This window comes from Chaetodon trifascialis, chromosome 6 (assembly GCF_039877785.1).
Source record: "Chaetodon trifascialis isolate fChaTrf1 chromosome 6, fChaTrf1.hap1, whole genome shotgun sequence".
NCBI lineage: Eukaryota > Metazoa > Chordata > Actinopteri > Chaetodontiformes > Chaetodontidae > Chaetodon > Chaetodon trifascialis.
The window spans coordinates 7,934,436-7,950,761 of record NC_092061.1 but is presented as its reverse complement, the minus strand read 5'-3'; the positions used below and the strand labels follow the sequence as shown (position 1 = coordinate 7,950,761).

The following is a 16,326-nucleotide window of genomic DNA, read 5'->3' as shown; positions in this document are numbered from 1 at the left end:
AGGGAGGCAGATTGAAGTGGACGGAGGTCAGGTCACAGTTTTTTAGGCGTTTTACGTAATGGACCTTTGCACTGGACGTGTGAAACACTTCACTTAACGCAGCCTCTGGGCTCTAGATTCACATGTGCATGGGTGTGCATGCTTGTGTTCGTGTCTACATAGCGTGCATGTGTTTAAGGTGACAGTGTTGAAGGTCAAATTCGTCATCTGCATGTCTGCAGTTGGACATTTGTGCACTTAGACACAGATAAAACTTTAAAAGTCTTCAGCCATCGCTTGCCATCAAAAGACAATTTATGAAACTCTTCAAAGTTAGCTTGGTGTAAAATGCAGACCGGCCACTAGATGGCAGAGTGTGAAAAGTCAAACTGAAACCAACTATGAACTTAAAGAGCTGATCAAAGACAAGCCAAGCAAGACAAATAAAAGGCATCATTTAATGTACAAGAGAGAAAATTAACAATATACGCAGGCAGACGAGTGCACACAGCTTCAGAAAACGGAAACAGACACGAACATGGTACCACATCAATGGAGCCTTGAGGTGAACCCGAGAAGGGCTGAGACTACTAGTGTAAGAACACAAAGTACACAAAGTATCTGAGGCCTCATCTCAGAGGAAGCTGCAATATCTGCTGTGAAAGCTGTGACAAAAAATTACACAAGTACAAATGAGAAAAAGCAAAGTGCGGAATTACAATTAAATTACCAGAAGTAGTGGCACGTTTTCCCCACATAATGCTGCAGTAAGAAAATCACATTTACAAAGCAGTTAACCAGCTGATCAGCTGTACTTTGATGCTGGCAGTACATTCTACTAACGAGTACCACTGAAACACTGCTGTATTATTATGGTACCCTGTAAAAAAGGAGTCACAGTTTACCGACAATTGATCTTGAAGCCAAGTATTAAAAACCTCCTCTTTCAAAAATAGTGCGAACACATAAAAGCTGCTGCTGACTCCTTATTCTCTGTCTGCACCAGCTAAACCAACAGCAGCCCTCAGTCAGTTGCCATGCGGGTGCATGTACCTTTTTTATGAGACCTACAGGACACTTTCCCCCACACACCTGATTAGATGTTAGTAATAAAATGCTTGTTAATTATTAATGAAGATAAGTTGGTGTGCAGCTTTTTACAGACTGTGCATCTCAGGAAGAAAGAGGGGGAAAACACTGCTGGGCTCAAGAGAAACTCAAAATGATTTTAAAGTATTTAGTGAACATAAGCTTGAATATAAAAAATGTGGATAATAATGTGTTAAAATGCCTTTAAACACGTGTTTGTGAATACTTCTAGCAGGGGTGAGGACATGTCTATGATGACAGGGTTACATCTCTGGTGGGAGCCAAGTGCAACAGATCCAAAGCATGTGCCATCATTTGTCTGCAAGAACAATTATTAACGATATCATTCAAGTTTTCAGAGGAAGTTGCACTAAAAACACTCTGTCGTACTTCTTCACAGTCCTGTGAACAACAAACGCTGCGGCCCTCGCTCCCTTTCCAGCTGGGTGCAGCCTTCGTCTGCAATACAGCCATAAGACCAGCAGGGGGCCCCAATCTCATGTCATGGCATTGAGGCAGATGGTCACAGTGTCACTTCATTAGCAGGGAATACTATTATTACCAGTCACATTCATTTTAAAGCAGGTACCAACACATAAGTCCACTCAAGGGTCTGGACAGACGTCGCTGAACTAGACGTCTGTGGTCCGGATGCCGTCATCGTCCAGGCTGAAGGGGAAGCTGCAGCCGGTGTGAGGCTGAGGCTGCGAGCGGTGCCTCCGACGCTCGCTCGCCACGTCTCCGGACGCTGTGAGGATCCCCAGTCCGCCGCCTGAAGCTGCTGGAGGCACGGTGGGGCAAGGTGTCGGGGTGGAGAGGGAGTTGGAGGAGGACGAGGTGGAGGAGGAGGTGGAGGAGGAGGAGAGAGAGGGCAAGGTGGGCACGGAGCTGAAAGCACTGTCTTCGTCCTCTGCGTCCAGGATGGACGGCTCACACGGGGGGACGGGCATCCAGGGCTGCCAACCCGGGGCCACGGAGGAGGACTTGACCAGCGCAGGTCTGCGCTCATCGCTGTGTTGCCCCCGAGACGCTGAGGAGGCGTTGTGACTTCGATAGTAAGAGGACGCACGTTTAAACGAGAAACCCTGCAGAGAGAGAGAAGCACACATCAGTCTTTCTCTCTCCAAGAGCATAAAGACAGAGGGGATTGAAGGATATTTTGTTTTTTTTTTGTGTTACAGGGGGAGACAAAAGTTGTTGCTACCTTCGGGGGACCTCTGAAGTCCTGGATCTTCATCTCAATGTCCCTGATCCAGCCATGCATCTCCTCTGGAGAGTCTGTCTGTAGAGAAACATGAGCAGAAGATAAAGCTTTGCACAATCGTGGTGGTGTGCTGTAGTGGTTTGTCCTATTGTGCTTTATCACATTTTCTAAGAGCGGCTAATCCAGAGATATTCCGCATTTGTCTTACTGTCAACAAACCTCATGACAAGACCAAAAACAACAAAAGATTTGATCCTGCTCACAGGTGTTGTTTGTGTAGTCAAAGCCTGATGCAGCTCATTGATCTGAGTCACAAAAATGTGTCCAACAACTATTAAAAAAACACGAACGAGCCATATCATCGCTTTTGCAGTTTGTTTTGAGTCAATATCTCATACCTGCCGTCATAAATACTTAGTATTTAGTCAACTCATATTAATCCGCTGCTGAAAATAGTCCATAACAAAGGCACCATGTACTTTGATTGGAGTTTACCAAAACCTACAGTGCCCAGCTCGTTTACAAATATCTAAAATATACATTAAAAGTGAAATTATGTATTTGTGTCCCACTTTGAAAGATTTATATCATCAGCCTGAAGAGGAAGAGGAAGAGGAAGAGGAAGAGGAAGAGGGCCAGGTCAGGATCAGCTTCAAATCCTTTTAAATCCCACAACTCTCTGCATCTGTTGAGTGGCCGACCGAGGTGTCTTCATGCTCTATCGCTGTCCTTTTTTTTTTTTTGTCCTTCAGTGTATTGGCTGATGCTGATGCTGCTGCAGTATCAGCCAGAGCCACTAAACACAACGTCAAAAATAAAACTCTTTAAAGAAAAGTCTCCTCCTGCCTCCTTTTAACTGCCTGATGGATCACTCGCTGTCAAACTTCGCCTGGGGAAACGCTAACGTCAGCTCCTCTGGTCTGCGTGCTGGAAATCATTTTGTCTGATTTCGTGGGGAATTGAATTCAGTGAAAAGCATTAATAATAACTTTATAGAAACAGCCAATCGTCTCGCTGACGGTCTCACTGGCTTATGAAGTCATCACTATTAAACTGAGACACTTATAATCAGTTAAAAACTCTTTGAAGTCAAACTGGTTTGAGCCTCCTGAGGGTGAAGATTTGCTAGTTTTTATAATATTAAACTAAATATCTGTAAGTCAGACAGAAGCAATTTCTGCGATTGTTAAGGGAATTTTATTTATTTTTTGTTACTGTGTGTATTTATTTATGATTACATAAATATAATCAGAAATGACATTTTGAATTTTTGCTGTTGATTTACGTACTCTTCTAAATCTATTTTTGTTTATGTGTTGTTTGTTTCAGTTTACCAAATATCTGTCATGCTTCCTTTTTTTTTTCTTGCACAGACAAAAATAAAAGCGCTCGTGCTTGCAGCCCCTGTCTCTCTCCCAGCACTTCCCATCCGATCCGCCCCCCTCGTCTCAGTCAGCTGTTCTCCCAGGGGGGCGGCGGGCAGGATGTTATTGTTGTTATGGTTACAGACGGCTGCGCCCGTTTCACAAAAACAAACTGCCACACATCAGCAGCAGAGCATTCACAGAACAGCTCAAAACATCACGACGGATACACCTGGAATACAGAGCCTCTCCGCTCTGACAGAACAGCGTGTATCTGATCGACGTCCTCACGCGGTTCAGCTCACATGTCTGAAGATACCTGTGAGGAACGAAGCTTCTCATTGGTTGGTATAAGAGGTAAACAGCATTGTACCTGAATGTAGAAGGTTCGGGGGCCGGTGATGATCTCAAACAGGTTGTCTCTCAGCAGGAGATCCCTGATGGACACATAAGGAGGACAATCATCACGCTGGGTTAAACAGTGGCTAAGGGGGGGGTGTGATAGTACTGGTACTGCAGATATAAGAAATGATGATAAGAAATGACGATGCTCAGATCTTTGCTATTGTCATTTAAACTCCTTATGTATGTATATGTCAATCATGTGCCTAAATTAATCAAATAAATTAATATAAATAATATTATTTATCACTGAAAGGTAAGTTCGAACTGAGTCAAATTATAAGCCGTGTAACTGTTCATGGAAACAGAATGGGAGGTCTTCAAGTGGGAACGCACACACGTCAGAACTGCATCGGCTCATGTTGTGTGATTTCTCTTTGAAAAATGGAGGTTGTGTAAATAACAGGAGGTCCAGGTTAATGTAAAGTTGGCTCAAAGAGTTTAAGATGAAAGGTAAAACAGGAGCCCAAGCAGTTCATCGTGCATGCAGTAGATGGCCCAGATGAAAAATCTCTTTTGTCATTTTGCACTTTTGAGACGCTCCCTAACAGTTTCCATCTGCTGTGAAGTTGTGCACGGTGCCAGGCTTCATAGATCATTGATCGATAGATTATGAGGTTGAAACCAACTCCTGTGCAACATGAGTCATGCTTCATCCTACACTGAAACACCAACCTGAAGGGCAACGATCAAGAAGAATCGAAGATAAACCTCAGTGAATGTCTGAATATCAATCTTTTTTGTTTGTAAAAAATAAGTTAACACGGATGCTGTTCGTATCTGTTCACAGCGTGGTCTGTTCTTATCCAAATATTTGTACACAGCATGTTTAAATCAGAGCTAACCAGCCGGAGAGAAAGTAAAGTGGTGGGAGAATCTGACTGGGTGATTCACATTTGACTCACCCTGACTTGACGAGACACTCATGGACCTTCTGAATGTCCCTTAGTAGAATAGCTCGGAGAGGCTCCTTATCCTGAGACATACGTTTGCACAATTCAGCCATGGCGAGACAAAGACCACAGTCACACAAAAACAAACATCAACATGTGAGAGGAAACACAAAAACTCTGGCTCCTCACCATCTCTGACTTGTAGTAACTGACTGCATTGTCATCCAGGGTGAAAAACCTCCTCTTCCAGCTCTTCCTCTGAAACACACACACACACACACACACACACACACACACACACACACACACACACGCACGTTTCAGTTTCCACATGCAGCTTTTTTATCCACAGAGTTATAACGCAGTGCTAATCAGTGATAAGCAGCTGGGCACTCACCACATTTCCCTGTTTGACGCAGTAACCCCACCTCAGCACGCCGGGCCTGGTGCCTTTCTTCTCTCTCCCTTCTGTCTCTTCGCCCTCATTCTGAAACATTTCATCATAACCGTCTTCACTATCACTGTTACAATCACGCAACCGCCATCTTCAAAATACATCAGATATCAGTTTGCACACGAAGTGGTTGTGGAGGCGAACAGCCAGCTCAGTATCAGATAAAAACAATGCTCATTAGCGCAAGCCGCTCCCGCCAGCATCATCACTGTCACCTTTAGCATCATCATGGTAAGCACAGCTTCCTCTTCATTACCTGGATGGGAGTGTGCACCACCACGCCACCGATTATCTCAGTCTTGTAGGCCTGCTGTCTCTTCCCCCCCTGAGTGTCACTGATTACTGCGGTCACATCGGACCTTAGAGGTGCAGGGCCAGACTTAGGAACCTGAAAGCACAGCAACAGGGTGGACAACATTAACTAGCCTGACATTAACAAGCGGAGCTTAGAGGGTAAAGTCCCAGCGGGAGTCTCCATGCTGCAACAGTGCAACTGTAACGTGTTCTGCATGAGAGCATCCAACACAGTTTGTGTGTTTTAATTTTAGTATCCTCTATCAGGCACGAGTGAACAGACGGTTAAATTGCCTGGAAAAAACAAAGAGATCAAACAAGAACAACAAGGTGAGTTTAGACATATGTCAAAGGAATAGTCTGTCATATATGAAAAAATGTATAATACTATAATACATTGTTTTATTTACTCTATGTAACTTCAGTGTACACACTGATCGATTGTATTAACCGTTCCAACATGGCCCAAGGGAGGGGTAGTTGTTGCCACGGTAACGCCTAATGCGGCTCCACACAAACAATGAACTGTTAACTTCTGTTAACGGCAAAAAACAGTGGAGGCGTTGAGCGCAGAATCAGCAGTCCCAAGAGCTCATGGGTTAGCACAGGTCACCTGTTTCACTGAGAAATGCTAAAAAAACGTATTGTTGTAACAGTGATTGGACTCTTATTTGTCCATAAACCCTGCATTCACATTCAAACACAGGAAAATAAAAGGCCACTCATGCACTTGAAATCTAAACTATATGCAGAAGTCCACAGTTCAGAGTTCCTACATTTCTTTTCCTGTTTATTTATTCATTAGTCTTCATTGCTGCTGCCGTCTCTCATTTCTCTTGTTAAATGTGTAAACCTGAGGTGCCTTTAGTGTTGCCAGAGTTACAAAGCTGCCAATTAATGCTGAAATGGCAAAACCAATATAATAATAAACAATAAATGGCAAATATCTAAACTCTTCCACCCTCTAATGTGTCTGGAGAAAACAAAATAATAACAGAAACATCATGTGAAGGCCTTTTTCTGTAAGTATCTTTGTGAATTTTATTCGTTAGTCCTTCACTTTCATTCCTGCGCTCACGTCAGGTCCACTCTGCTTCAGGAAGCACCTTTTACCAAAGCTTTCATTGAGGCCAAGAAAGCTGAGAAAAGGCGGCAGAGAAGCCCTCCTGTCAAAGGGGAAGTGAAAGAGAGAGAGTGAAGTGCTGCTTCCTGTGTCAGTGTGCAGGTGAGAGAAGAAGAGAAACGCTCTCCTGTCATCTGCTGTCATGAGTCTGTCGAGCTCTGTCATCTCGCAAATATCATGCAAATGTGCAAAATGAACATACGTATAACGTCAATTACACACTCATAACAGGGTTTCAACACCTCCACCACAGTGACGTGTGTGTTATCGCTCACATTCATGCACATTCACAATTTCCTCATTCACCAAGTGTGTGAGAGGGTATTGGTGGGCAGCGTCCTCCCAGACCAAACTGGTTGAAGTCACACCACGCAAACTGGAGCTTCCTGTGCTCAGGTGGAAACAAATCCCTAATCAATAACTGCTAACTCAGCCTTTTCACATTAGACAGAGATATCTGGTTATAATGGTGTATGTGTATGTGTGTGTGTGTGTGTGTGTGTGTGTGTGTGTGTGTGTGTGTGTGTGTGTGTGTGTGTTGCACTCACAGTGATCTTGCTGGCCTTGTTGAGAGCAGCCACCCAGTCCCTCATGTCAGTCACATCGTTGGCTTGGAGGAAGTACCGCCTCGAAACCGCATTGATGACTGCGAAAATAGACATCAAATCAATGAATGTCCACGATAACAGCATTATATCGTTTCATCACATGAGACTGCATGAGGACGACTCAGCATGTCCCCGAAAAAACTCACCGAAGCAGAACTCTGTCTTCGGCTTCTGTTTCGCTGTCGCTTCATTCACCTGAGAAGAGGAGGAGAGAGGAGATAAAAGGAGAGGAGAGGAGACAAATATGAAGGAGAGAAGACAAAAACAAAAGGAGACAAACAGAGCCGACAAGAGACAAAAGGAGGGAGGAGGAGACAAAAGGAGAGGAGATCGAAAGAGAAGTGGCAAAAAGAGGGGAGATATAAGGAGAGGAAACCAAAGGAAAGGAGACAAAAAGAGGAGACAAAGGACAGGAGAGGAGACAAGAGGAGAAGAGAGAGGATGAAAAAAAAAATAAAAAAGAGGAGACACGGGAGGGACCAAGAGACCAAAGAAGAGAGGAGCAGCAAAAAGGAAAGCAGGGGACAGGAGACCAAAGAAGAGAAGGGCAGAAAAAAGGAGAAGAGACAAAAAGAGAAGAGACAAAAAGAGAGGAGATATAAGGACAGGAAACCAAAGGAGAGGAGACAAAATGAAATGAGGAAACAAAAGGCAAGGACAGAAGACATGAGGGGAGGAGAGACATTTCATATCTTTGACGTCTCTGTGAGTGTCCAGGGAGGAGCTGTCAGCGCTGCAGTGCAGTGAAGCCAGATGTCATTATCTCTGGTTAGCTCAGCGAGCGCTGACATCTGGAAAACTTCACAAAGTCTGCTTCTGCATGTGACTACAGATAACTCCGATCGGCTCTATCTGCGCACCCTATTTGCATGTTTCTATTTGTGCGCTCTGCGAATTCCTGCGTCCGCGGCGCTCAGACACGCGTGGAGTTCGTGGGACATTGTGTAAGGACAACCCGCAGCAAAGTGAAATGACAGGCGGCGCTTTACCTTAGAGATGTAGGTTAGTTTCAGGCTGCCAACAAAGCTGGCTCCACTGGGCAGGTTCTGCATGCAGAAACACAAACACACAGACCCGTCATTGACTCAGAGTCCAAGGTTACGTGGCTCCTATTGGTCAATTTCACTTCCTCGTGCTGTTTGTGCAAGTTTGTGTCATGCATGTATGCGTGGAGCACCTGAGGGTTGTCCATATACCACAGCAGAGCATTTCCCTGCGTGTCCAGGATGAAGTATCGTCTCTGGAAGCGGCAGCTGCTCTCCTTCTCCTCGATGTCCAGGAAGCCACAAACACGGTTCAGCCGGTCCAAGTACGGCATGCTGCTGCTATCACATATCACTGGGACACACAGACAGACGGACGGACAGACAGACACTCAAGTCAGATGGACAATAAGAGGCAAAGGGGAGCAACAGAAGGAGACAGACTCATAAGACAGATGGGCAGGGACAGGCAGATGTGGAGGATAAACCATCTTTCATTTACTGTTCAGACACACACACACACACACACACACACACACACACACACACACACACACACACACACACACTCAGAAAGAAAGAGACCCACTCGCTCTCAGCAGTTTTTCATGTGACGTGATTGAGGCTGAGCAGCAAACCCTGAAGCCCGAGGCTGAGCTGAGGCCCTCCACCACAGCCAAAAATTACAGACTGCACTCAAGATCTGCACACACGCACATTTCCACTGGCCAGAGAAGAGAGAGGAGAGGGAGGGAGGAGAGGGGAAAAAAGAGGAGAGGAAAGGGGGGAGGGAGCTGGGGAGATGTATTCATTAAGATGATGCCATGCATGTGAATCACTGAGCTGCTGACTGACTTCTCAACACTCGTGCAGCTCAGACACTCAGGTACGCCGATGAGATTTCAACAGTGTTTGCTTTCCTGCAGAACTTTATCCATACAGGACAGCTGTGCATAAAAGTACTTTTTTATTGTTTGGGGGGAGTCACAGGGACCTCTGGCACAGCAAGAGCTCTAATTTATAATCTCATCCTCCTCTCTGTCCCTCCACTGTTGCATCTCTGCAAACTAAACATGAAATAATCACAATGATAAACCGAACACGGTCAGATGAACGCAGGCTTTCTGCACACTTTACCCCATACTTGAATTTATATATATATTTATTGAATGTGATGTGGCCACAAAGGTAATACGTTGGCTAACTAGGCCACATCTGTGACTGATTTTTTATATAAGAGCAAAAATTATATGCTAAGTGACAGTCATATAAAATATATAATCAGGACTGAATGGCTGAGCTCCCTGCCAGTGCTTTTACAGGACCGTCTTGGCTTAAAACCACTCAAGAGATGGAAATTATCAAAATTTCCATGAAAGCGCTGCCACACGTAATGCAACAAGAGAACAGAGAAATAACAACAGATCGTCACTGCGCCGGTGGAACTCCTCCTGTCAAACTATTTTTGATTTTGTGCTTCATTTTGAAACTGCTTTGAAAAGCGGTGGGCTGTGCTTCTGATGCATCCGACGTGCAACAGTTTGCCATTGAAACAGGTCAAACACGCCAGCCAGTCAGGAGCCCTGCGCAGAAACTCTGGGTGTAACGGAAAAGTCAAAATGATGCCGCAGAGGTCACACAGATACCAACGCTCAGACTGGCACACCCCACACCCACACACACACACACACACACACACACACACACACACACACACACACACACACACACACACACACACACACACACACATAAACCATTTTGGGTATCAGAAAACATCTGGTGTAACCATTACAGGGAGAAGCAGCGGTGAGGCTGTGGCATCTACGGCAAAACATTACCAATAAATATCATTCATCATTCATTCTGCGGCTTTGAAATGTAGCAGCATCACACACGCACATGCATTATTTAGAGTTTGTGTGAACGATGACAGAACACGGTGCACAGATCACAGCAGAGAATATCAGTCATCGTCTATCACCACATCCAGGGCAGTGAAGTGAAACCCACCTACACACAGTATACACATCTGCTTTATTTCTGTAACCTCTTTTCTAACTTTCAGAAACTGATTCAAACTCATCGTGCACTCCAGCAAGTTTCCAGTGAACTTCTGTAAAGTTTGGGGACTTGTGAGAGGCACAAAAACAAAAGAATGAATGCAGGAAACAAGCCAAGATGTCTTTGACTTTGAGTCAAGCTCGTTTAGACCCTCCCTGCCGGGGAAACGCCTCTTTCAAACATGCCCCCAGTTTGTAACGTAGAGTTTTAACAATTTTAAGCCCAAACTGAAGCACCATGTGGCTGGTTTTCTCAGACTACCTCCAACAGGTCCCTCAAAAGCCACGGCAGGTTGTACCCATGTAACTTAGAGCTGAATCAACACGATCCACTGACTGCAAATCAATCACAATTCTAATAACGATTAATCATTTGAGCTTGAGGATAAGCTGCCAGTGGTGGAATATTATTCATATTTTTAATGCATTAGCATGGAAGTGTTACCTCACTGTTGCAGGTAAAGCTAATTTTAAACAATGGGGGGGGGGGTCACAAAAAGGTGAGGGGTGTGTTGGTGTTATTTCCTAAGATGGGGATGCCCCCCTCCCCCAGTTACTGTCATACAGCCATCATATGATTTATAATGTATAAATCCTGATTTGAAGTACCATTGAAGAGTGAAATAAGTGCAGTGGAGCAAAAAGTACAATATTTCCCTCTGAGATGCGAAACAGAAAGTAACTACTCAGATGAAATACCTTAATATTGGACCTGAAACTGAATATTTTGGAGTTCTGGACAGCTGGTTGGCAACGCGTAGACGTTATCTAAGCTGTGACAGGCGTTTTCTCACATATTAAGGTCCAAACGTTGCGTCGCTGCTTTCAGGTGACATCTGGATTTTCACAGTTCAACCACATCTGCAGGGGCGCAGGCACGCGCCTCACGCCGCCGGATGACAGCTTTCAACACCGCGAGCGTGCGCGTCCGGAGCGTGATGATGCGCGCGCAGTAAAAAGTTTAAAATGTGATCCGGCAGAATTACTCAGCGACACCTGACAGACGTTGCATTAGTCCTGCTCAGATGACCTGCACTGACTCACCAGATCCGACGACTCAACGGCCTGCCACACCTACCGTACTGTGCCATCACACACAGGCATGGGGCGCACACACACACACACACACACACACACACACACACACACACACAGAAAGTGCCTCTGTCGACTGACTACTTACCCGCTGTGGAGAGTCAGTGTGCGCCACAGCCAGCGCCCTGCGCGGCTCCGAAGCAGAGAGGAGACACCCGAGTTTGGCAAACGCTTTGGCGCATGGTATTTTTAAGTTTTAATCAATTTTACAATCAGAGTACATGAACAAAGCCGGCGTGCACCGCACTCCGACACTGCCGTCTGTTTGTTTGTGTGATCGGATTACTGAAGACCTGACTTTTTTCCGGGTTGGACGTTTCGTTATTAGAATAAACCAGCCCCGGATGTGATCTATGCGTCCTCTCAGCTCCGGCCGGGTCCTCCTCCTCCTCTGCTCTGCTGCGCTCTCACAAGAGGAACTAATCAGAGCTCAGCTGCTTTGCTGTTATTCGAACAGGATAAGCGATGCGGCGCGAGGCTCTTCCTGAAAATTGTCTATTAGCAGCTCGTGCGCTTTTCGCTGAAGCCTTTTTACAAAATAAAATAAAACGCGCGCTGCAGCTGCACGTGAGACGTTAGCTCTCCTCTCAGGTGGCAACCTGAGAAGTTGGTCAAACGCGCACACAGAAACTCACGCACACACGCAGCAGAGTCAGACGCATCAGACTTATAAATGACAGCTGGAACTGTAAACCAGGTGTCAGCCTGGATGAGCAGGAACACGGAGAAGAACAGTGTCATTCATAAATATGTCATGTGAGGTGAGTGTGTGACAGGTGCGAGATGATGAGCCAAAAGCAGTGGTGCCAAGAAACATAACGTCCTGTACGGAAAGATCTTAAGTGTTAAAGAAGCAGTGGGAAAGCAAAAGGTATAAGTACTCCACAGAAAGCAGGGCCGTGCCCACGATTTAAGGAATCCAAAACAAACTCTAAAAGTTCTTAAGCGTTTAAAAGAAAATGACAAATTTTCAGTTTCAGTTTCTCTAAATTGTGTGTTTCCTCTAAATGTTGGTGCAAAACTTAGTCTTGTAGTCACATTTGTACTAAATGTAAATAAAGAGGTGGAGGTTAGGTGTACTTACATTACATAATGTTTATTTTTTAAAGCATTTTTTTTTTATCTTAGCCCAGAAATCACAGCTACTTGTCTTCTGTTTGTGCAAATAGGATGTTTTATGCGAATATACTACCAGAAAAACACATTTCTAAATTAACCAATAAGCTTTATGCTTATAACACTGCAAAATAAATAAATAAATAATGATAATAATAATAAAATAATAATGAAATAAAATAAAATAAGCTGATGTGCTGTCCTGTTTTAGCTGCATCTTATTTAGCGGTCAGTTACTTCACAGTTTTAGCCTGAACAGTTTTACTGAAATGATCTTGGTCAAAGGCTGTCTGAGATTCCCTTTTGTCATACACAGCCAGTGACCTTACAACCAGTATGAATACCATGAAGCGACACCTCTGAGCAAAGCAAACAAATATAGTTCAAACATAAATCAGTTTCAATTTACCATCAGAGAGAGAGAGAGAGAAAAAAAACACATGAAACCTCAAAGCCAGCTTAGTAAGCAAGTAGTAGCATGATGAGGTTGAGGGTTGTCACTCAAAGCTACTGGAGAAAATTCAAGTGTTACAACTGATGCAGGTGTGGGCCCTGTCAGAGGGTAATATATAGAATAACCCGTGTTTTAATACTGTATCCAGGTGATACTTGGTTTGACTGCATCATGGTTTAAACCTAAGCAATGCATCTTATTTTCTGAGCTTGTTTTATGGTTTTATATAAAATCTTAACATGCGAAGTAGCAGCTTCAACATCAGACGAAAGCTGCAGTGTGAAAAGAACCTCAGACTGTAACCAACTTAAATACAGTACTTCAGTGTTGCTTCACTGGTTTTCCACCTTTAGACAAAGGTGACCACATCTCGAGTCCTGTGATGAAACTCCTGAGAGATAGAAAGCGAGCTCGGAGGATGAACTGACCTGACCTCCTGCTTTCAAAACTAACGTCTCGTCAAGAATCTGGCTTTAGTTTTCCATGTGTGCTGCCTTCCTCCGCGAAGCCTGTCACCTTCATAAGTGCTGAAATATGAGATATCTGCATGTACAGGAGTGATTCTGGGTTTGTGTTTTTTTCTTTTGGTAAAATTTGTGGCCTGTTAAGAGGAAGTGGTTGCATGTCATATGACCTGCCTGAGGAGGGAGACTTACCTCGCTGATTTCATATCCTGTGGCGACTGCACAGGATTCAAGTTACACAGTTGCAGAAGGAAGTCCTGAAGTTTCCACAGAGCCCCCTCTGTTTCTACTAAAAAAATCAGAGACTATTTTCCCTCTACTGTATGTGTGCTTTCACAATCATCATCAATATAAACACACATTTGTTGTCTCTGGCTTTTAAAGGTCAAGTGTGGGGTGTCAAATATCACACCAGGGCCATCTTACCCACACACAAACACATACCGCACACACACACAAGTAAGGGCGTGATTGTATCTTTATTCAGACAAGCTTGCATGCACAAAAAAAATGAACAATTCGAGCACTAAACACACTGTGACCACAACATTTTGCCGAGACTGTGGTGTTAAAATACTCAGAGTTTCCATTCTGGTCCCCATGACAACAACACAGGTGAATAATGTGGTTCTATGGTGTCAAGCGAGCTGTGCACTATGCTCCCTACTGAGGCACCCGAGCACCTACCAAAACCACACCCGAGTCATGGGTAGGTGCACTTCACTTTGTATGCATGTGTCACTTTACACGACCTGAAAGTGAACATACCGTAAGAGATAATGATGCTGCTATTCAAGTTTTTGATGATGATAAAAAAGAATGACACAACAAAAGGCGTTGACTTGAAGCTTGTATTTTTGGGTCAGACCTTCAGTGCACCGAAGCAGTCTTTAGAAACACTTTTCTGAAACTCTCCACAACTCCTTTTTTGAATAAAAATCTCTGAGGGGCACAGTGACAAAGAGGAGAGGGTGGATGTTTGGACAACGTAGCAAATGATTGGATTAAACAGATGAGGAGGAGGTGATGAATCACCGCAGGGAAAGAGAGGTGGAGGTGCTCACAGCTGACTGAAGGCCGCACGCAGCAGTAGGGCAGTGACCAGCAGGACGGGGCTGGAGGCCAGGGCCCCTGCACCGCTGTGGTGGTGGTCCCCGTGGCTGCGGCTCCTGTGGGGCCCGTTGCAGTCGTCGCCAAAACAACATTCCATCTTGGCTCCTGAGGTGCTGCCATGAGCCTTGTCGCAGAAACTCTTGTATGTGCACGACTTCATCACGGTGTCTGGAGGGAGGGCGAGACAGAGAGGGAAGCGTGACGGCGGCAGACATTCACACTTAAGTTGCTTTGAAGCGATTGAAGGCCATGTTTTAACTTGGTATGACGCCGTGAACCCGATGAACTCCCTCCCACACTCCCACTCTTCTTCACACACACACACACATATGGGCACACAGGGGTCTGTGGTTATCATAAACTGCTGGGAAAACATCCAGCCACCTCAAATAATGAAAGGCTGGCTTCGTGATCACACACTCGCTCACACATAAACAGACAGAATAAGACAGAGGTTTGATTTTGTGACATGAGCAGCTGTGTTATGCTGACCTCTAGTGAGGTCTTTACAATACTGGATTCAACCACATCATACTCCTGTTGCATGTTTTCCTGGGTGAGTATTTACTCACTGGGTCCTGTGATGGTGGAGCAGGCGTCGGCGTACTGAGGGCAGGAGGTGGAGCCCTGTCGGTTGCAGTCGTCCTCATTGGACGCCACGCATGTGTGACATTTGAGGGCGTGGCCTTTACAGACAGAACAAGAGAGAGCACCTGACTTGAGACTGAGCATGCATATTCACAGCCGGGTGTAAGCATGGAGTCGCACAACCTGTTCTTACGAATTGTTTGTGCCACTGTGCATCCACACACACACGCCTGCACACACACCTGCACACGCTTGCAGCTATTTTGAGCAGAAATCCACACATGACTCAAATTTATGACTGGAACACATTTGCACACGATCGTAGCTGCTGTATGTCACAAGAAGCTGTTAGATTGCACGAGCGTATGGATTTTTCCACCATGCAGGCTGAATTTATTGCTGATTTAGTTGATATGTACATCATGGACACGTTGCGAGTTTAAATCTGTGGCAGATTTATGTGAAAAGTGTTCCAAAATGTGCTGGCCTTTGGAAAATTAATCTTCCACAAAGGTCTGCTTTTAGGACAGAAAAATCCTGGATCCTCTGTATCACAGTGCTTCTGTAACCTCTCAGCAAAGAGTCTGCCAGCTGCTAATCAACTAAATCCTTCCCCACTGCTGAAAAGCCCAAATCCAGTGTCGGTATCAGTGTTGTAGAAAACTTACTGTGGCAGGCCAGAGAGATGAGCAACAGCAGGGCGAGAACGGTCTTCATGGCAGCTGGCTGATGGGTCACCGTGTCTTCAAGAGTCCAGAGGGAGAGTGGATGAGCTGAGAGGAGGCTCGGACGGAGGGGACAGCAGGGGTTGAGGTGGAGCAGGAGGGGGTTTAGGCATTAAAGTTTTATCTCTGTAATCTGCATCGATGCTGCACAGCCAGCACCCTGCGGTAATGGACTTAAGTGAGCGAGCTTTAACAGGGAGACACTTACAGTTCAGTGTGTAAGTATCACTGTTGCGATTAACAGTATTTTGAGGTCACTTGTTACAGTGTTGATCCAACAACACGTTTTTTGGAATTACTGACTGTTTGGGTGCA

At 45.0% G+C, this 16,326-nt stretch overlaps 2 protein-coding genes across 3 annotated transcripts; both read right to left on the bottom strand.

The window, feature by feature from the left end:
- Window positions 1-417: 417 nt before the first annotated feature.
- Window positions 418-11,899, bottom strand: plekha2 (pleckstrin homology domain containing A2). Its single transcript, XM_070965307.1, has 12 exons — window positions 11,640-11,899; window positions 8,588-8,748; window positions 8,400-8,456; window positions 7,557-7,605; window positions 7,351-7,448; window positions 5,642-5,773; window positions 5,329-5,418; window positions 5,121-5,189; window positions 4,944-5,014; window positions 4,010-4,073; window positions 2,273-2,350; window positions 418-2,153 (listed from the first exon to the last, which is right to left on the bottom strand). The coding sequence occupies exons 2-12, from the start codon at window positions 8,726-8,728 to the stop codon at window positions 1,701-1,703; spliced, it is 1,302 nt and encodes a 433-aa protein (XP_070821408.1). The 5' UTR covers window positions 8,729-8,748; window positions 11,640-11,899; the 3' UTR covers window positions 418-1,700.
- A 2,624-nt stretch (window positions 11,900-14,523) lies between these two features.
- On the bottom strand, window positions 14,524-16,097 carry LOC139332631 (uncharacterized). Of its 2 annotated transcripts, none has more exons than XM_070964682.1 (3): window positions 15,955-16,097; window positions 15,271-15,384; window positions 14,524-14,866 (listed from the first exon to the last, which is right to left on the bottom strand). In XM_070964682.1, the coding sequence occupies exons 1-3, from the start codon at window positions 16,001-16,003 to the stop codon at window positions 14,646-14,648; spliced, it is 384 nt and encodes a 127-aa protein (XP_070820783.1). In that variant the 5' UTR covers window positions 16,004-16,097; the 3' UTR covers window positions 14,524-14,645. The 2 variants fall into 2 exon arrangements, with proteins under 2 accessions (XP_070820783.1, XP_070820782.1); XM_070964681.1 differs by having other exon boundaries at window positions 15,271-15,411; window positions 15,955-16,076.
- Window positions 16,098-16,326: the final 229 nt, after the last annotated feature.